Raw genomic sequence first — 19,727 nt, forward strand, 5'->3', positions numbered from 1 at the left:
TCAGCTTAATATCGAGGGTGTTTTTTTGTCACTCCTGTAATGTGATTTGATGATTTTCAAAATAGCTCCATGTCCCAAAACACATCCATTACCAAGCTTTAAATTATCACTAAAATGTCCAACATTCTCCATTTTGTTAGGTTAAGGCTTTACAAACAACTGGTCTTTGTTAAGATTGAGATATGTCCCATCTATTTAATCACCTTTAGCACATTTGCTTCAGTTAAAGACTCTTACTGTGGTGAAGGTCATGGCTTATATGGGATGAGATATAAGCCTTTAGCCAGAACGGATCAGAATGAGAATCAGGAAATATCTTGGAACTTGAGGAGAGCCTTCCAGGGCTAAGTGGATATAGCTTGGGAGGCAAGATAGGAGAAACCAGACAGAAGGAAGGAATCTAAACAGGAAGGTAATTTTATCATCAACATAATTTGACTTCTTAGTCAGATTGTCTCTAGTAATTGATGCTGATATACAGAGCTACTTAAAAGTGTATCCCCTGAATCAGCAACAGCAGCCACAACTTTTTAGAAAACTTTTTAGAAAACTTACATGTTTTCAGGCCCCACCTAAGATCTACTGAATCAGAATCTTTGAGGAGGAGGGCTAGTAACCTATATTTTAGCAGCCTCTACAGATGGTTCTTATGGACGCTGAAATCTGAGTGCCACAGCTAAAGGAAACAGACAACAGACCTCATAGTAATAAGGGTACTGAAGAAAAATATATTTTAGATGTAATTTTGCAGTTTCCTTGGCATTTAGCTAGATGGATCTCTTGGGCTAGCTGTTGTTAAAAAACATTATATTACCATTTACCAAGGCTAAACAAGGAAAATATATACGAAATTAAAAGTGAGTGAGGTACATTCAGTAGTGGGTCAAAGAGAAAAATAAAACAAATGGCTTAATGTATAAAAATTTTATTGGCTTCCACAGGACAATGATTCCATGCTGACACTAAGTGCTAACTATTTATTTGTTTTGTAATTCTAGGAGAGCATTTGTGTTGAAATACCTCTCTTTAATCCAAAAGGGAAATTGATTCACTTTGACGTGCAGTTATCCAGTCCTGCCTTTAGTGGACTCAAGGAACTCGTACTGTTTCCACTAGAATCTGTCAAATACATTGTACGGTATTCTCCAGCAAGTACAGGCTGTATACATGAAAGGTATGGTTTGAGTGTGGCATTATATTTATTGTTGATCCTTTGAAACTTACCTTTAAAATTATTTCTTCACATGCTGATTCAGATTACACTCGTTCATAGTGTTAGCTTTGCTTAATACCATTCTTTGATAAAATGTACTTATTTAGTGTTATCATTGTTTGCTTTAGTGTAAAGAGAGTATTTACTGGAATATCAAATAATTCCTAAATTGCTCTGTATATACTCTTTATCATTTCACTTTTCATTACTCATATTTTTCTAGGTATAAAAATGGAATCCAATGAAAATGATTCCATAAAGGCTATGGGTTAAACTTTAAATTGTCTTGATGAATATTCATTTGTATTTTATATGCCCAATTAAATACAAATCACAAACATCCCGTATATACACGTTTATTAACAGTGCAATGACCAGTGTTCTTTTTTTTAAATTTTTTTTTATTTTTTTGTCTTTTTGCCATTTCTTGGGCCGCTCCCGCGGCATATGGAGGTTCCCAGGCTAGGGGTCTAATCGGATCTGTAGCCACTGGCCTACACCACAGCCACAGCAATGCAGGATCCGAGCCACGTCTGCGACCTACACCACAGCTCACGGCAACAGTGACCAGTGTTCTTATAGCATAATTATGAAAAAATTTCTTTCCACTATATATTCACATACACACAAACACATAGCCTCTATGCTCGTGATTAACCCAGTTTATAGTAAAATAATCAAACATTTGTAATATACTCAAACATCAGTAATATCCAATTTATTTAATATATAGTTTTAAAGATTATACTTAGTATTGGTGTGTAGAGTGCATTCCATTACTTCATGAAAATGTGCTTTGCTAGTTTATATGCTCTTTCAAAGTTAGAATAGTTCTTATTTTAATGAATAAGGAAGACATGAATATATTTGTGAAATTTTAAAGGATAAACATTTTTATAATGTGAGCCTGACAATTAAGACCGTAATGTATTTTTTTTTTTTTTTTTTTGTATATGGAGGTTCCCAGGCTAGAGGTCTAATTGGAGCTGTAGCCGCTGGCCTACACCAGAGCCACAGCAACGTGGGATCCGAGCCGCGTCTGCAGCCTACACCACAGCTCACAGCAACGCCAGATCGCTAACCCACTGAGCGAGGCCAGGGATCGAACCTCATGGTTCCTAGTCAGATTCGTTAACCACTGAGCCACGATGGGAACTCCCATAATGTATTTATAAAAGACACTACTTTGATAGATTATTATTAGAGAAATGGGCTCATCACCATTCCCCAGTGTGACTGTAGAGGCTTTGTGAATACATATTGGGTCCTGAATTTTTTCTATCAGTATACATTAAAAGACAGACTTTGGGATTATACTTACTGCTTGCTTGCTCTTTTAAGATCATTGGAGCATGTATTTTACGTACTTATCATAGCTAAAATTCTCATAGTAACCATAAGAGGGAAGAATGATCGCTCCCATTCTATAAATGATGAAACTGAAGTTCACAGTTAGATGACTTGTTCAAAGGTTCACAAATAAAAGATGACAGAGCTGGGATGCCAGCCCACTTTTACTTTTGGACTGTCACATGCTCTGTCTCTATGTCCCCAAAGGTGAGCATGTACTGCTCATAAAGGAAGTTCTCCAGAGCTGCATGTCACTGGGTAGCCTTTACGTGAAAATGTATATGTTCGATTCAACAAACTAAATTTGATTTAATCACAATTAAAATGCAAGACTTTGCTTTTTTTTTAGCTCAGGCGAGACATTTAAATCACCTATGTGTAAGCATTTTTCATTGATTTAATAGGCATTTATTAAATAGGTATTAATAATATTTTTTCTTGAATAAGTGATTTTCTCACCAAAAATGAAAAAAAAAAAAAAGTGTATCTACATCAAGAGTAGAATGTGATACAGAGCAATTGTAAAATGCTGTATTTGAAACCACCTATTTGGGATTTATTTTTTCTGTCAAATTTGTTTTTCATACAAACTAAAACTGCTGATAAGGTTTTGTATATTTCTCTCCACCAGCATTACTTTTCAGCCTGAAATGGCTCTAGAGTTTTGGTATTTACTGAAAATAACTACTGACATGCCAAAGCCAATCTCAATGCCAGAAATATATTGTGACCTTGGAAAGTAAGTTCTATTTAATAGATAAAATTATTTCATGTAAGAAAAAAAAAGTTTGTTGTTATAATGCATTTAATCTCTTGAAAGAAGACATAAATGTATTTTTAGTAATTGAGGTTCTTCTCCAGGGAAATTGGATATTAAACTACCCTGTGGAAAACTTGTGTGAATGAAAAACAAGTCAGGACTTAGTAAGGCGAGGCTTTTATTCAACATGATTATTGCAAAGACGGAAAAGGGATTATTGCAATAGTTGTGAAAGCTGGACAAGGAAGGGAAAAATGACCGTTGTGGCCTGATAGGAGGAAGGGTTTCTCTGTGGTCAGCTTATTACCAGAAGAAGCCCAGAAAGGAGGCAGGTTCCACTTTTTCTTTGGTGGTTGCTCAAGCTTGCGGACAAGCAGAGTTCAGGGCCCTGTAGGAAAGATAGAAGGCTGACTCAGGTTTGGTCAAGGCAAAGCAGAGGGTAAGCAATGGGCAGTTGAGAATACTTGGTTACTTGATTAATACCATGTGCCCTTGAAATATGACCATTTATATTTAGATGACTGAGGTCCTCTTACATGTCTGACATCAAGCTTGGTGAAGATATATAGTGGTAACCATGTCATAGTTCCTGCTTTTCAAGAGTATATATGCCAGGGGGCAAATCAGTGCCTTTTTGTTAATGTCTGTCTCTTAGCACACCAAAAGAGTGTTCACTTCTCCCAGTTCCAGACCTTGAACGAAAACATCACTGCTAGTAATTTATTAAAGAGATGATGCTAGTAGGAAAAATCAGTTAGAGAGTGGGGAAAACAGAATAAGTAAAAGGAAACAGCTAAGCATGGATGTGATTGCAGGAATAGTCCTAGACTCTTCTGTTGGAGAGCTTTAGAGCATAAATCACATCTCAGAGTCTGTCTTGTCTTGATGCCCAGATCCTGGGCTTTTGATTTCTCATGCTAGGCACTATAAACTTCCTCCAGATGATCTATAAACTTCTAGGCATTTCTGGTGTAGGGATGAGGAGGCTTCAGGATCCAAAGTCCACCATCTGAAGGTCTCAGATGGAAGATGAAGAGCAAGTGTGCAGAAGTTGGGGGATGGGGGCAGAGGGCTGGTAAAAATCTTCTAGGGTAATAGGGCAGAACACAGACAGTGTCTGCTACAAGTTATTTACAAATTTATTTCTAGATTTATGTTTTTCTTGTTTTAAATATATACTAATATATGAAAACTATATACATATTTATATATAATTGTTAATAAATATAAAAGTCTTATGAAAATATTTGGCTCAACAATTTTATAATCATTTTTTTTCATTCTACCAAAAAGTGATGACTTTTTCTCTCTTTTTTTAAGCTCTTTTTGCTGATTTTTTTTTTTTTTTTGCCACACCCATGGCTTATAGAAGTTCCCAGGCCAGGGATTGAATCCAAGCCACAGTTACAACCTACACCATAGCTGTAGCAAGACCAGATCCTTAACCTCCTGCACCAGGCCAGCAATCAAACCCATGCCTCCACAGAGACAAGGCAGGATCCTTAACCCACTGCACCACTGGAGTAACTCCATTTCTTGTTTTTTAGCATGTTTTTCTGAAACTCAATTTCTTTTTAGCTAAGTCGTACTGTGTATAATTTAAAGTCACAGAATATTAAAAGAAGTTCGATAGTAAGTATTATTTTAACCATTCTTATCCTGGACCCTTTTCCTCTTCCAAAGTTTACGTAGTCTTTATTTATACCCAGTGTCTTTAAAATTCTTAATGATATATATTCATGTGGCTCTATTTTTGTACCTTTTTCTGGATAGTCAGGGTCTCTTTCAATATGGAAACACTGAGATATCATTTCATACCTGTTAGAATGGCTAGGAGTTTGAAATCAAGGTTTCAGCAGGACCATGCTCCCTCTGAAAACAAAAAGGGAGAATCCTTTCTTGCCTCTTCTTTGGTGTTCCTTGACTTTGAGATGCATCATTCCTGTCTCCACCTCCATTCTCATATGGCCATTGTCTCCTTATAAAAGTACTGGTCATGTTGGATAAAGGGCCACCCTACCCCAATGTGACCACAGCTTAACTAATTGCACCTGCAATGACCCTGTTTCCAAATAAGGTCACATTCAGAGGTATTGGTAGTTAGAACTTCACTATATCTTTTGAGGAATGCAGTTCAACACATAATAGACATTAAGTTTGTAAAATTATCATTGAACAAGTTTACTAGCTTTTGTTTTTCCTTCCAGATTTTCCACTCAGAGAGTTTCTTTAGGTAATCCTACACATGAAACCTTAAACTTGGAAGCCACAAATAGTAATTCTGAAAATTTTGTCTTGGAGATGAGCAGATCACCAGTAAGTATGTTCAGAAAGCCGAGCAACCTATCACTAGTAGAACATTTTCCAGTTCTGATTTTGGGATACCATGGAGTATTAGCATTTGAATTACTATTAACGTCTCAAATGCTACAAGTTTTAAACATTTTTTATGTGTGTGTGTGTATATATATATATAATGTATATGTGTGTACATATATAGTGTGTGTGTATATATAGATAAAATACACCCACCTTTAGTTTATCAAGAAAACCAGTATCATGTTCATCTAACTTTTTGAAATCGTACATGCTAGATTCATACTCATTATCACTGAACTCTAAACAAACTGGTTGTGCTTTATTTCTGACTATTTTGTTAACCAGTTTTTGCAGTAGTTTCCCAGGAGTATGATTTTGATTCATTGGTCATTCTGTATGTCCCAGTCCCAGGAGGCCAGTTCTTTTTAGCCTTTCCTCAATCCCTACCCACCACCTTCTCCTCACTTCCAGACAGTGCTGACAGCTCTTCCCCTCTCTCCTTTCTCTGCCTCATTTTCTCATTCCTTGGTCCCTGTTAAATATAACAGCCAGTCAGTGGACCTCAGTCACGTCCTCCTCCCCTAAGTAGCAGAACAAGATCTGAAGCTTTAGCATCCCTGTCTGTATTTCCAAAGCATGTGATACTGAATCCAAAATCATGGTTTCAACTAAACTTCAAAATGATAATTGCAAAAGATTATTTTCTTCAGAGGATTTCACAGTAAATCATGAAGCCCTCTTAAGCAGATAATATGGTACTTAATTAAAGACTTTTACTCTTTGCTGTTTGATGATTGTTTAACAAATCTATAAGGTGATTTCTTTATATTTTAGTACCTGTCTGTTGTCACTCACTGGTTGCCAACTTAGATCATGATATGAAATTAGTTCTTAACTGCCATGATGTATCATATCAGATGTTTCTAAGTTTTACATTGCTAAAATTGATATATATAGTTTAATCTTAGAAAAACTACATTAAAGTGTACATGCACATTTGCATTACTTAACACCATATTATCCATAAGTTAAACAGATATGATGTTCAGGCTATAGTTTACGTATACCTAAAATTACTCATTAGACAGTGGTGTTTTCATATCCTTTGTATGACTACATTTATAGAAGAATGTAAACTGTGGTCTAAGGGAAAACAAATACATTATAAGACAGAAGCCACTTTACATTGCATAATGAGAAAGATGGTCTCTGCTTTAACATTTTTTTTCACATCCACACACATCCATCTGCTTTAACATGTCCAGCCATGGCTTGCTACTCCATTCATTCTTTCATACAGTTAATAAATATTTTGGTGCATTAAATATGCAATTAACTTTAATATTAGGAAACAACCCAAAAATAAATTTATAGATGAGAAAAATAGTATGTTATAGAACAAATAGGAACACACATTGATGGTAATGATAACAAATGGAAAGTATATTATATGCATATAGAGTTTATTATGTATATATAATATATATAAGGTTATATATACATTATAAATATATATAACATTACTCCTGGTTTTATCATATAATATTCATGTTTATATAATTTAGGATTTTAAAATATTGATCATTATCCGTAAGTGTTTCAGTAAGTAAGTATAGGTTATCAAGGCAGATAATGATGTTAGAAGCTTCTTTCCCTCCATCTATACTTTATGAAAAATTTCAAAACCACACAGAAGTGGGAAGAAGAATACAGTATACAAATATATCTACTGCCTTGATTCTCTTTTAGTTATTTGTTACATTTTTTCCTTCTGTTTTCTTTCTGAAATTTCTTACTAGTCAATTTGAAGATAAGTTGTAGATGCTGTACCAACATTAAATATTTCAGATTATATTTCTTAACGGCATATTAAGGAGTTCCCATTGTGGCTCAGTGGTTAACGAATCCGACTAGGAACCATGAGGTTGCGGGTTCCATCCCTGGTCTTGCTCAGTGGGTTAAGGATCCGTCGTTGCCGTGAGCTGTGTGTGGTGTAGGTCGCAGATGCGGCTTGGATCCCGCGTTGCTGTGGCTGTGGTGTAGGCCAGTGGCTACAGCTCCGATTCGACCCCTAGCCTGGGAACCTCCATATGCCGTGGGAGCAGCCCAAGAAATGGCCAAAAGACCAAAAAAAAAAGAAAACAGCATATTAATCTCCTCCATCATCTAGTATCCAGTCCAAATTTCACTTTACTTGACTGTCACAAGAGTGCCTTTCCCCCTTGAACTAGGATCTAGTTTAAGTTCACATATTGCCTTTGGTTCTCATGATGTCACTTGCTTGTAATAAAATGTTTTTAAGTTTCAGAAAGCTCCTGTATTTCATTTCATGTATATAATTTCCCATTATGCTAAACCGGTAGTTAAATTCCATCCAATAGTGTTTAACTTTTTTTCCTCGAGACCAGAGGAAATGCATTTTTCAGTAAATTTTAGGTGGAAATAAAAGAATTTTATTGAGTTATTTCTTGGTCATATATACTACCTTGATTTTCACCACAAGCCTCTGACATATATTTATAGAAGAGGAAATTGAGGCCAGAGAGGCTAATATATTTAAACCACATGACTAGTGAGTGGTAGAACTAGAATTAAAAATCTAATGTAGTATTATATTTTTCCAGTGAAATGGAGGGAGAGAGAAAAACCTTTTTTTTCTTTTTTGGCCACTCCCATGGCATATGGAATTTCCTGGGTTTGGGATCAAACCCACACCACAGCAACGACCTGAGCCACTGCAGTGACAATGCTGGATCCTTAACCCACTGAGCCACAAGAGAACCCTGAGAGATACCTTTTTTTATTACATTTGCTAAATTGAAAGAATATATGAAATGCAGCTCCTTATTTATTTTTGCTAAAGGTGATATTGAAATTAAAGTCCTTAAATACATATTACCTGATAATCTCAAAACATTAGATGTATCAGAGGGAGAGCCAGCCTGTAATAAAAATATTTGCTGTAGAAAAACTACACACATAAATTTATTGAGGTAAATCTGTTCTAAAGTATTTTTTTCATGGCCATTTTCAGAGTTTATTGAACATTAAGTGCTATCTATATTCTACAAGGATTGAATGATACCGCTAAACTACAAGTTTCCTTTTTCAAAAGTTATCTGGCAAAATAGCAAAAAAAAAAAAAAAAAGCTGACTTACTTTTCAAATTTGTGCCACTCTCTGTCATTCTATAAGTGTTGATATTAAATATTACTTGTTTTGCGGTTTAGCCTTTTGATTACGTAAGATCTTTAAGCCCTCATTACTCTGTGATGAAATTTCTGTCTTCTTTCACAATCTCTAAAGAAGTAACTCAGGTTCATACAGTTCAGACTCAGGTTATCCCAGCAGGTCACACTTTGAGAATATATGTGATAGGACAAAGAAAAAACTTCATTGTATACTAAAGAAGTATGTCTTACATTTGCACTTGGACTCTGTTCATTTCTTCTGAACTTGCCAAGTCTACAAGTTAGGTTCCCAGTGGTTTTACACATATCTTTGGGTGGACAATAAGCTATGGGTTCTTAAATAAAGTGCATATTTCCATTATCAGGGATTCCAACTCAGCTTAAGAAATTAATCCTGCTTTTCTTTTATAGACCGATGTGGTCAGTGGGTGTAGAACATGATGTAAGCACTTAAAAATACTCTTTACCATGGGCTGTTCCACCAGTATTCGCCAGGCAGGCATATTGAGAATGGTCAGTGTGTACAAGGCAACACATTAATCACACCAGCATCAACCTGGCATATACGTAGTACACAAAGATGCTGACTCAAACACAAGTACTGATTTTTGTTTCTCCTCTCTTAATTGACACAGCTGATCATACCTCCTCACTCATCCAGAGACGTATATGTTCACTTTCATCCTTCTGCTCTTGGAAGAACTGGTCATCAGACTTATATCACCTTTAGCTGTGCTCAGGTATGACAGCATATTCTTGGACCAAGACAGGTTAATTTTTTTTTTCTTTTTATGACTATACCTGTGACATATGGAAGTTCCTGGGCAAGGGGTTGAATCAGCTGCAGCTGCAGCCTGTGCCATAGCCATGGCAACACCAGATCCCAGCGGTATCTGTGGACTTATGCTGCAGCTTACTGCAATGTCAGGTCGTTAACCCACTGAGTGAGGCCAGAGATCGAACCCACATCCTCTCTGAGACAACTTTGGGTCCTTAATCCACTGAGCCACAATGGGAACTCCAAATGTTAAAGTCGACAAATATGTAAATCTAATTTATCCATCTGACATCTTTATGAGCAAAACAAATTTATTTTAAATTATTATTTAAATGAACTGTTGAAAATACAGTATACATTATGTATGTGCAGACATTTAAGAAGGCATTTTTAAATCCTTCGATCAATTGAGTGAAGAATATACCCCCAGATTTAAAACACAGGTATTTTAACGTAAATGCTAAATTGCTAGCATTTATGTTAATTTTCTTGGATTTTATTACTTATATTTTCACGAACTTAAATATAAAACTGTATAAAATGCGAACTTGCATGTACTGGTATTTTTTCAGTCTATATTCATCCAAGTAATATATTTTTTAAAGTAAATAATAGTTTATTGTTTAAGCATCTCTAAACATACTACATGCCATCTAAGAATTATTTCAGTTCATTTTCACCAGAGTCCTATGGTAGAAATATGTCCACCCCTATTTTATGCATCAGGAATATGCGACATGAAGAAATTGAGATCAGGCAGGTAGAAGGAGGTAGAACCCAGACTTGAGCCCAGGACATCTGCCTTCAACCCTTCTTCATGACTATTTTTACAGTTACCTACAGATTGCCAAGTTACAACTCTCATTGCCAATGAAAATTTTACATAATTTTTACATGAATTATTATTTTTTTTACTTCTTCCAATGTTGCTGGGGGAGTAGAGTAAAAGGAAGTATATACTTTATATCCACAGGATACCAAAGGAGCTGTCAAAATCCTGTCATCTGAGAGGGAGTGAAATCAAATATAATACAGGGGTCCCCATGTCAGTACAAGGCCTGTGGGTAACTGAAGTGCCCTCTTTAAGAAAAAAAAAAAAAAGTGTTATTTAGAAAAAAAAATGAAACTGAGGCTGTTAAATTTTTTACCTGATTACTGACTTATACAATACTTGACTCTCAAAAATATTAAAGAAAGCAGACAAACAGTAATCCTTGTCATGTAGAAGAGAAGATATTATAGAGATCATTTTCTCTCACAAAAATAATTTTAACAGGGCTGATCTTTTAAATCATTGCTTCATAGAGGGTCAGCCCCTTCATCTTAATTATTGGGGACAGTGTAGTTGCTTGTATTTCAAGGTAATCTGGCACATCAGCAGGGCAACCATTGGTTCTCTATCTTGATGGCTTTAGAAAATCCAGGCCTAGAAGTTGAACTTGAAATTCTTTATCCAACACAAAAGAATTCAAACAAGTAAATAATCAGCTCAAACCTTTTGTGAATCATTTTAACACTGGTGCTATATTTCAGTCACTCTAAGCCTCTCCTTCTAAGTTGTAGCAAATCTCCAAGATTTTATCTATGGTTAGACTTAAATCAATAATTAATCCTTATAGCTACTGAGTCCAAAGTGCTTCATCATTTTCAATGTATTGCTCTAACCTTTGTGATTTTTCTTGTCTTTTTTTTTTTTTGCCTTTAATTTTATCCCTTTCTATGCCTGAATCAGTCAAGATTTTCCCTTGTTTTAATTCATCTAGCTGACATTCTTTGCAGGAAAAACCAGTTCATCCTAAAGTATTAATTGAATATACTATGTATGTATAGGCATCTAAAGAGGATAATTTTAAAAATAAATTTTAGGACTTACTTTTCTAAGTTTGAGAGCTTGCAGTTACTTTAACCATAAGGGAAGAACTCACATAGATTTCTGTCCCTCTCTTGATTTTGCCGATAAACATGTCTGAACTAACACACACAACTGAGTAGCTGATTAATCTAAAAATCTAGACATGGCAGTGCTTATAGGATAAGTTTTAACTATTTCTGAATATGAATGACTCTTTACTGAGCTTAATGAAATGGCTATGGTTTAATATTTGTTCCCAGTGTGGATCCATGTGAAGAACTCAGCATTGTAAAAATCTAAATTTAGGCTCAACTTATCTGTGTGGATTTGAGATCCTAAGATTAATTTGGTTAGAGTATCACAACTGTATATATCATAAACTCATCATATGCAACCAGAGTCTCTCAGTAAGATTGTGGTACTGAATAACAGGATAAGAGAAACTGGTACTGAATAACAGGATAAGAGAAACAATAGTGAAACAAATGTGCAACAAATGTGAAAATCTGGCCTTCTCTTTGGTACAAACATGTTCTGAGATTTTCTTTCTTGTTTTTTAGTTGTTTCATTTTTATTTTCCAATAGTTGTCATTATTGATTCATTTGTACTGGATTGTGTGATTGATTGCATCTAAAGGTGAGAACAAAGGAAAATGAAAGTGAAAACGAAGGAAAAAGAGATAAAATCAGAGTGATTTTATTACCCCACTCTGAGCCTCTGGTCCTTGAAACCTGTGTCTATGGAAAAACTCTTGAGTCTTAACAAGTTCTCTTGATTCTTGAGCTCTGCTCAGTGTGCAAGCCAGATCTACTAGCTTTTACTTCCAGTTGTTTCAGCTTTCAGAAACATTGAAATTGGCTCTTTAATGGTTTTACTGTGTCTTCTTTCAAAGAGATTTTAGATAAAGATTGACTAAATATGTTACTTTTTTCTTTTTAATGCACATGTTCTCTGGGGTACTTTTTAATTCCCATCTTTGAACCCAGGTGGATAATTTAAGCAATGCTGTAGGATGATGGTTGGATACTAGTGTCCAAGAATGGTGGTGTGTGGTTTAACTTAGAAGAAGTTCCAGTATTCCAGGCCACTTGGCAAAACATAAAAACATGACCTTCTTGTTTTTGTAGTTTGGCTCATTCCCAGTGATTTAAAATAACCTAATTTCTGTCGTCTAGGATATATTTTACAAAATAGCCCCAAATAAGTAATTTACATAAAACAGCTGTTAATGTAATTGAACCCTGATACTTGATACCAGTCAGTCAGTTAGGTGTGATCAAGTTGGGACATCATACGTGAAAATACAGTGAACTTAAACTCAGAATCTCTAACAAAGAGTAATACAGTCATTGAAGATATATGCAGATAAAACTTGCCTTTATTCCACACTTACTACTGAGACAGCATTTTATGGATCCCCTGTCACCACCTATCCTTCTTTGAAACAATCTTAAAGCAAGTTTGCCTCTTTTTATTTGAGCTTAAGCTTGGAAACGTCTATGTAGTTTGAGAGGTGATATGCGAGAACATTGTTGGTTGGTTTTTATTTAATGACCTCTCCATTCACTGGTAACATTAGCAAAGTGTTTAGTGCTGAACAGAGCCTCAAGGGACTTTTATTCTAAATGAATACAAAGGGAACATTTTTGAACAGAGCTTTGCAGGCTTTTGAAGCCCAGCTAAGAACCATGGCCGCATTCATTCTCATTCACATAATTTTTGAGCCATTCCCATATCATGTGATAACGGAACATACACTGTACTAGTTGAGGGGCATAAATAATATGGCAATAAACTGTCCACACTTCTTTTTAATAGAACTTCAGTCTATGTCTCACCTTCATTGCCTTCCTGTGGTGTCTAAATTTCATTTGAAATTCTCCCTAAGATTTTAGAAACTTCATGCAGCATTTAGTACCCAGTTTGTTATCACAAATTGTTTTTTTTTAAATCTTGAGCAGAAATTCATGGTTTTTATTAAGATTTCTCTATCATATTTCTGTCAGTAAGCTTGGGTGCATTAATACTTCAATATTGGTCTTTTACCCTCTTTTTTCAGTAAAATGAAAAGGAATCTGGAAAAGAGAGATGTAACAGTGCATGTTAAATATTAACAGAAATTTTCCTATCTGCCAAAATTTTTATGTGTACTATATTAAGTGTTGTAAATAATTAGGACATATATGTAATGAATGTTTATCTTTAAACAGTTTAAAAACTGGGTATTCCACATCTCTGGAGTAGGACTATTTCCCCTGCCTCTAGAAGTACAAAGAGTAACTACATACCTTCGTCTTCAATCATCTCTTCCTATACCTTTCAAAAATCCCACTAAGGAAAATGTTTTAATCGATATCATCGTAACTGGTAAGTTGTTTTTCTTGTACTTTACATACATTATGTTTTAATTATTAATCAAAATTATTCTGTCCTAGAATCTAGGCATTTTAGAGGTAGTAGACACTTTAGAGACCCATTAGCTGGACAGCATTTTATAAAAAAGAAAACAAAAGGTGTAAGAGATGAAGCATCATGGCCAACGTCACAGCTTATAAATGATGAGCCAAAATTAGAAATTAGAAATCTGTGTGTCAGGTCCTTCTAATTTCATATGGAAAGCCAAATATGTAAATTAGTAAATTTGTACAGTTCTTATGGTAGTACTCAAATAGACCAATGCTTATTCCTGAAAGGTTTATGGAAATTCCAGTGTTCTAATTTTGTTTCCTGTCTCCCTTTTCTTTATAAATAGCTCATTTGGATTAAATTGTGGCTCTAGCCAAGTTTATTCCTTTTTTTTATGTCATATGGAAGATCCATGTTTTTTAATTCGAATGTGTGAAGTATTTGATCAGTTCGTGCTAAATGACCAAATAATGTGGGTCTGAAATAAAAATCAGCTCATGTTCAGTTTTTTAAGCATATTTTAAATCTATTAATATTGAACATTAATAATTTTAACTTCTCAGCTATTATTACTCCTTCTACTAAAACAACAACTACTACTACTACTGCAGTCCATTTTATAAAGTTCACTGTTAAGGTTTTTTATATAAATAACCAATTTACTCTCTAGAATGGTTATACTGTTGCAATTCCTACTGCCATCAGTATACCATTAGTATATTACAGACATGACTGCCCATTTTCTTGAACCTTGTAAGCCCTGAGTATCATCATTTTCCTTAATCTCCATCAATCTAAATGTGGGAAAATTTATCTTATCATCATTGCAAATTTACTATTTTTATTAATGCTGAAGCTGAACACTATCATTTTCCTGTTGTTCTCATCTTTCCTGATCACCTCTTCATGCTCTTGGTATGAAATAATTAAAAAAAATTAACATTATATCATCTAATAGAAAATTCCCTTATGAATTCTTTGGCTGTGATGAGGAGAGACATGCAGTGTTTAGTAAAAAATTCATTGCAGGCTCAACAGAGTCAGCATTTTAATATGCAGAAGACTTGGGTGTATATGTAAGCAGAAGGAAGAAGCCAGGGTTGAGCAAAAATTAAAGCTATAAAGGAGATGGGGTTTAACTGATGGGCCAGTGTTCTGGGAGGACTGCAATCAGAGTTGAGGTAAAAGAAACAGCCATGAACAGGAGGGGTATTTCTACATTTGGACAAATGGAGAGAAGCTAAAATGTGAATGTAGATACATTCATTGTAGGTAGTAGAAGGGGCTTTGGAATTAAGAGCAGTTAGGTTTTCATGTTCATCTGCTGAGAAAAGGAGATAGAGGAAGAGATTTGAAGAGTGGCGCAGTGGTTTGAAATAACTGCTGGAGAGAAAGAAAGATTGAGCTGACAAAATTCAAATAAAAAGGTATTATAATTGGCTGGGATTGGAAACTACAATTTTAGGTAGGCACCAGAAAATAAGTGTTTGTGAAATTTGTACCCAGGGGCTCAGAATTCCTGGAGTGGGACCACAGAAGCCTGATAAATGGAACTTTTCAGGGAATGGAAGTTTCAGGGCAGTTGCATAACTCTATAAAAGTATTAGATCAAGATTTTAACATTAAAATCAATTGCAAGATAATTTGTAGTTTCTTCATTTTCTTTAATTGGTCTAACTTTTTTTTTCTGTTATAGTAACAGGAGAAAACAGTAAGCTTGATAATTAAACATGTATTAGTCTTTTGCAGTGTAAAACAGTCTTTTTTAAAGTAAACTTACTCTGTCTTAGGTCAATGCTTCAACTCTCAGATTCTCTCCCTCCTTCTACCTTCAATCTGAGGAAACCGAGGACCAAGAAAGACACTCACTGACCTCTGATGTCTTGCTCTCTTCCACTTTCTCCATTACTTTGTGAAAAGATTCCTCCTTTCCTTTTCTTGGTGATGGAGTCATAACCTCCTCCTTCTCTCTTTTGTGGATTCTTTTTTTATCTAGCCACCATATACATGTTTCGTAATCATATTCCTTGGAGACCTGAATTATTGAAGGGCCCCAAAGAAAACATGACTGACAAGAGGAAAAGAAGTCTTTAGCATATATGACAGAAATACTTAAAAGTATTAAATTGGAGTTCCTGTTGTGGCACAGGGGAAACGAATCCGACTAGTAACCATGAGGTTGTGGGTTCAATCCCTGGCCTCACTCGGAAGGTTGAGGATCCAGTGTTGCTGTGAACTGTGGTGTAAGTCACAGATGTGACTTGGATCCTGCATTGCTCTGGCTGTGGTGTAGGCCAGTGGCTGTAGCTCTGATTTGACCCCTGGCCTGGGAACCTCCATATGCCACGGATGCAGCCTTGAAAAAAAAAAAAAAGAAAAGAAAAAAGAAAAAGAAAAAAGAAAATGCTGAATTAATATTTTCTCATTTAAATATTTGTAAATATCTCAAAACTTTTTCATGATAGGACTGTGCAATCCCTTGCTCTCTTCCAAAAGATGATGTAAAGGTTGCTGCAGATGCTATGGAATTTGCAGAGTCCTCTTAGGGAGGCTCACCCCAAGACTCATAATACAACACCAAGAGAGGGATTGGGTGCATGTGAGAGATCTCACAGTATTTCAGATGCTGCATTCCTCATCTTGCAGATAGATAGATGTACAGAAAGATAATTATAGATACATAAGATATATAGCAAAAGATATCCCTCAAAATTCATTATTTTTCCAAGAAGGCAACATTTTTAGAATTGTAAACTGCTTGTCACACGTTTATCTTACCCAGTTCTCTAGCATCTTTTCTTCTGCTGATATCTTGGCTATTCTCATTTTAATCACTTCTCTCAGAAATATTGCCCTTTGATATTCAAATAATCTTTTAATTATATTTAATTAAGTTCTGTTAATTAATTATATTTGTGTTGTCTCTACATTCTTTAAAGTGACCATTATGCAAGGCAATGTATCAAAAAGATTATATTTGGGGTTCTGTGGCACAGTGGGTTAAGGATCCGGCATTGTCACTGCAGTGTCTTGGGTCACTGCTGTGGTGCAGGCTCAGTCCCTGGCGTGGGAACTTCCACATGCTGCAAGCATGGCCAAAAATATATATATATATATATCATATTTGAGGCATCTTGAGGGCCCCAGTCATATCTTAATCTGTGCCAACATAAAAAAGTGAATGAGTTCCCGATGTGGCTCAGTGGTAACGAGCCCAACTAGTATCCATGAGGATACGGGTTTGATCTTTGACCTTGCTTAGTGGGCTATGGATCCCTTGTTGCTGTGAGCTGTGGTGTAGGTTACAGATGCAGCTTGGATCTGGCAATGCTGTGGCTGTGGCGTAGGGTGGCAGCTGTAGCTCCATTTCAACCCCTTAGCCTGGGAACTTCCATAGGACGCAGGTGCGACCCTAAAAAAAAAAAGTGAATGAGGAATTTCCGTCGTAGCTCAGTTGGTAAAGAACCTGGCTAGTATGCATGGAGATGCCAGAATCCTAGTAAAATAGGTAATGGACATCTTCCTTCTTGAATTTTTAATGATTTTTTTGGTACCTCAGTGTTTTGTTGCACTATTGTTGATGTACAACTAGTCTCCAGTACCTAGAACTTTTCATTATTTGTAATACTTTACTATACACATATGCCCCAATACATGTGACTATACAAATAATGCCCTTGTATCCATGTTGTTTCATGTTTAAAGTGTATAGTTAAGGTGCATTTATATAAGTAGTATTAATGGGAATAATGGTAAATATATATACAATTTTACTCTATATTACAAAAATTCCCTTCTTAGGGGTCCTAACACTTCTATTCCTTTCCAAGGCATCAGCTGCTATCTATAGAGTTCAATATATTTAAAATTATAAATGTTTTCACTGACAGAATTTTCTAAATATTTTTATTATGATTGATTTACAATGTTCTGTCAATTTCTACTGTACAGTAAAATGACCCATTCATACATATATAATATATACATATATAGTCTTCTTCTCACATTGTCCTCCATCATGTTCCATCACAAGTAATTAGATATATAGTTCCCTGTGCTATATATAGCAGGATCTCATTGCCCATCCACTTCAAATGCAACAGTTTTCATCTGTTAACCCCAGACTCCCAGTCCCTCCCACTCAGTCCTCCCCCTCCCCCCGGCAATGACAGAAATTTTTACCTTTTATAGATGGTAGAACTAAAAAAACATACTTGCCATATAACTTGTAAGTATATTTTAGGTAAGTGATTGTATAATTTATTAGTTTAAATTGTCAACATTGCAAAAATTGTTTATACATGTGTAACTGTTAACTACTCCAATGTGTTTTTAGATGGTAGGCTCAAATAGGCCCTCAGTACTATCTGTTATTTAAGCAGTTTCAATTAAAATTCCAAGAATTTATGAACTAATTTTATAATATTTTTAATATCATAGAGCAAATAATGTTGAATATTTTCTTTAAAAATACCATTTATATGTCATCATATACTTTGAAAAATGATCATCTGAGAAATTTCCCAGCTGAGACATTTCCCATTAGAAGAAAGTTTTGATTCTATTTCAATCTCCACTGATGTTTTTTCTCTTGACTATGACATTGAAGTGTAATATCTATTTGTATTTCTATTAGGTCGGGAAAAGCCCAAAAATCTCGTCATGGCTCAGTTCTGGAACAGCTTTCTCTGTGAGACTAATGCCTTCAAGATTAGTGGTCTGAGTCAAACAAAAGGTAAAATATTTCTGCCTGTTATTGTGTTATTCTGTGCTTTCATATTTCAGAGATAATGAAATATATGCATTGTTGCCCTAATTAATATTTAGTGAAACTTAAATATACAATTAATAATTTTGACGCAAATTTTAGTGTTTGGTAGAAAAAACATGAATAGTATGACCTTTATATATATTTATTACATTGTCACTTTTTTCATTCCATAATGCATAAATACAACTTGCAAAATATTTCGTCTCTGAGATTTTGTGTGGTTGGGTGTCATACTACTTAGTATGTAAGTGTGCAAATCAAAGGTTTTAGAAAAGTAAAAATACCTAGTGTACTAAAGCTGCACATACTTATGAAAATTAATTGCATCTTTGCAAAGCTGATGATTCTCTGAAAATTTATTATAGAGTGACATCTAGTAGTCATCCCAGTTGCATATTAATGAATAGGAAAAAAATCTAAGGCATAAGAAATAATGAAGTTGCTTAAAAATCTTAAAGCTCAAAAAAATGTGAATTTGCATAAAATATTTTGTAGTTACAAAAAACTAATCATAATAGGGGAAGGCGTTCCCGTTGTGGCTCAGTGGTAAAGAACTGACTAGGATCCACGAGGACGCGGATTCAATCCCTGGCCTTGCTCAGTGCGTTAAGGATCTGGCGTCGCTGTGAGCTGTGGTGTAGATTTGACCCCTAGCCTGGGAACCTCCATATGCCATGGGTACAGCCCTGAAAAGACAAAAAAAAAAAAAAAAAAAAAAAAAGTTATGGGAATCATGGAAATCATGGTTTCTCTTACCAAAGTCAACATTCTTATTGAATTACTTTATAAAATGTTCATCTTTCTTTACTATTTTTTAACTTCTATATTGAAATGACTTTGCTTGTTTTTTGTCTCTTTTTTTAATTCCTAACTTTTTATTCTGCAGCAAATGATTTTTAAAATATTTCCAAATTCAAAACTAAATAATCCAGTTAGTAATTATATATAATGTAATCTCTTGCAACAGAGACCAACATTAATGTGTTCTATTTTTAAATTTTCAAATTTGAAAAATAGAAAAATTGTAAATCTATTTTCTTTTTTTTTTTTTTTTTTTTTTGGTCTTTTGTGTTTTCAGGGCCGCAT

General features: G+C 35.0%; 1 protein-coding gene across 1 annotated transcript in view; it reads left to right on the plus strand.

The window, feature by feature from the left end:
• CFAP47 (cilia and flagella associated protein 47) overlaps nt 1–19,727 on the plus strand; it is a 452,401-nt gene that overhangs the window by 335,150 nt on the left and 97,524 nt on the right. Inside the window, 6 exon segments of the mRNA XM_021080094.1 lie at nt 999–1,174; nt 3,195–3,302; nt 5,531–5,639; nt 9,469–9,573; nt 13,675–13,831; nt 18,507–18,605. Coding sequence (XP_020935753.1) covers nt 999–1,174; nt 3,195–3,302; nt 5,531–5,639; nt 9,469–9,573; nt 13,675–13,831; nt 18,507–18,605 — 754 coding nt within the window.

This window comes from Sus scrofa, chromosome X (genome assembly GCF_000003025.6).
Source record: "Sus scrofa isolate TJ Tabasco breed Duroc chromosome X, Sscrofa11.1, whole genome shotgun sequence".
NCBI classification, from domain to species: Eukaryota; Metazoa; Chordata; class Mammalia; order Artiodactyla; family Suidae; genus Sus; species Sus scrofa.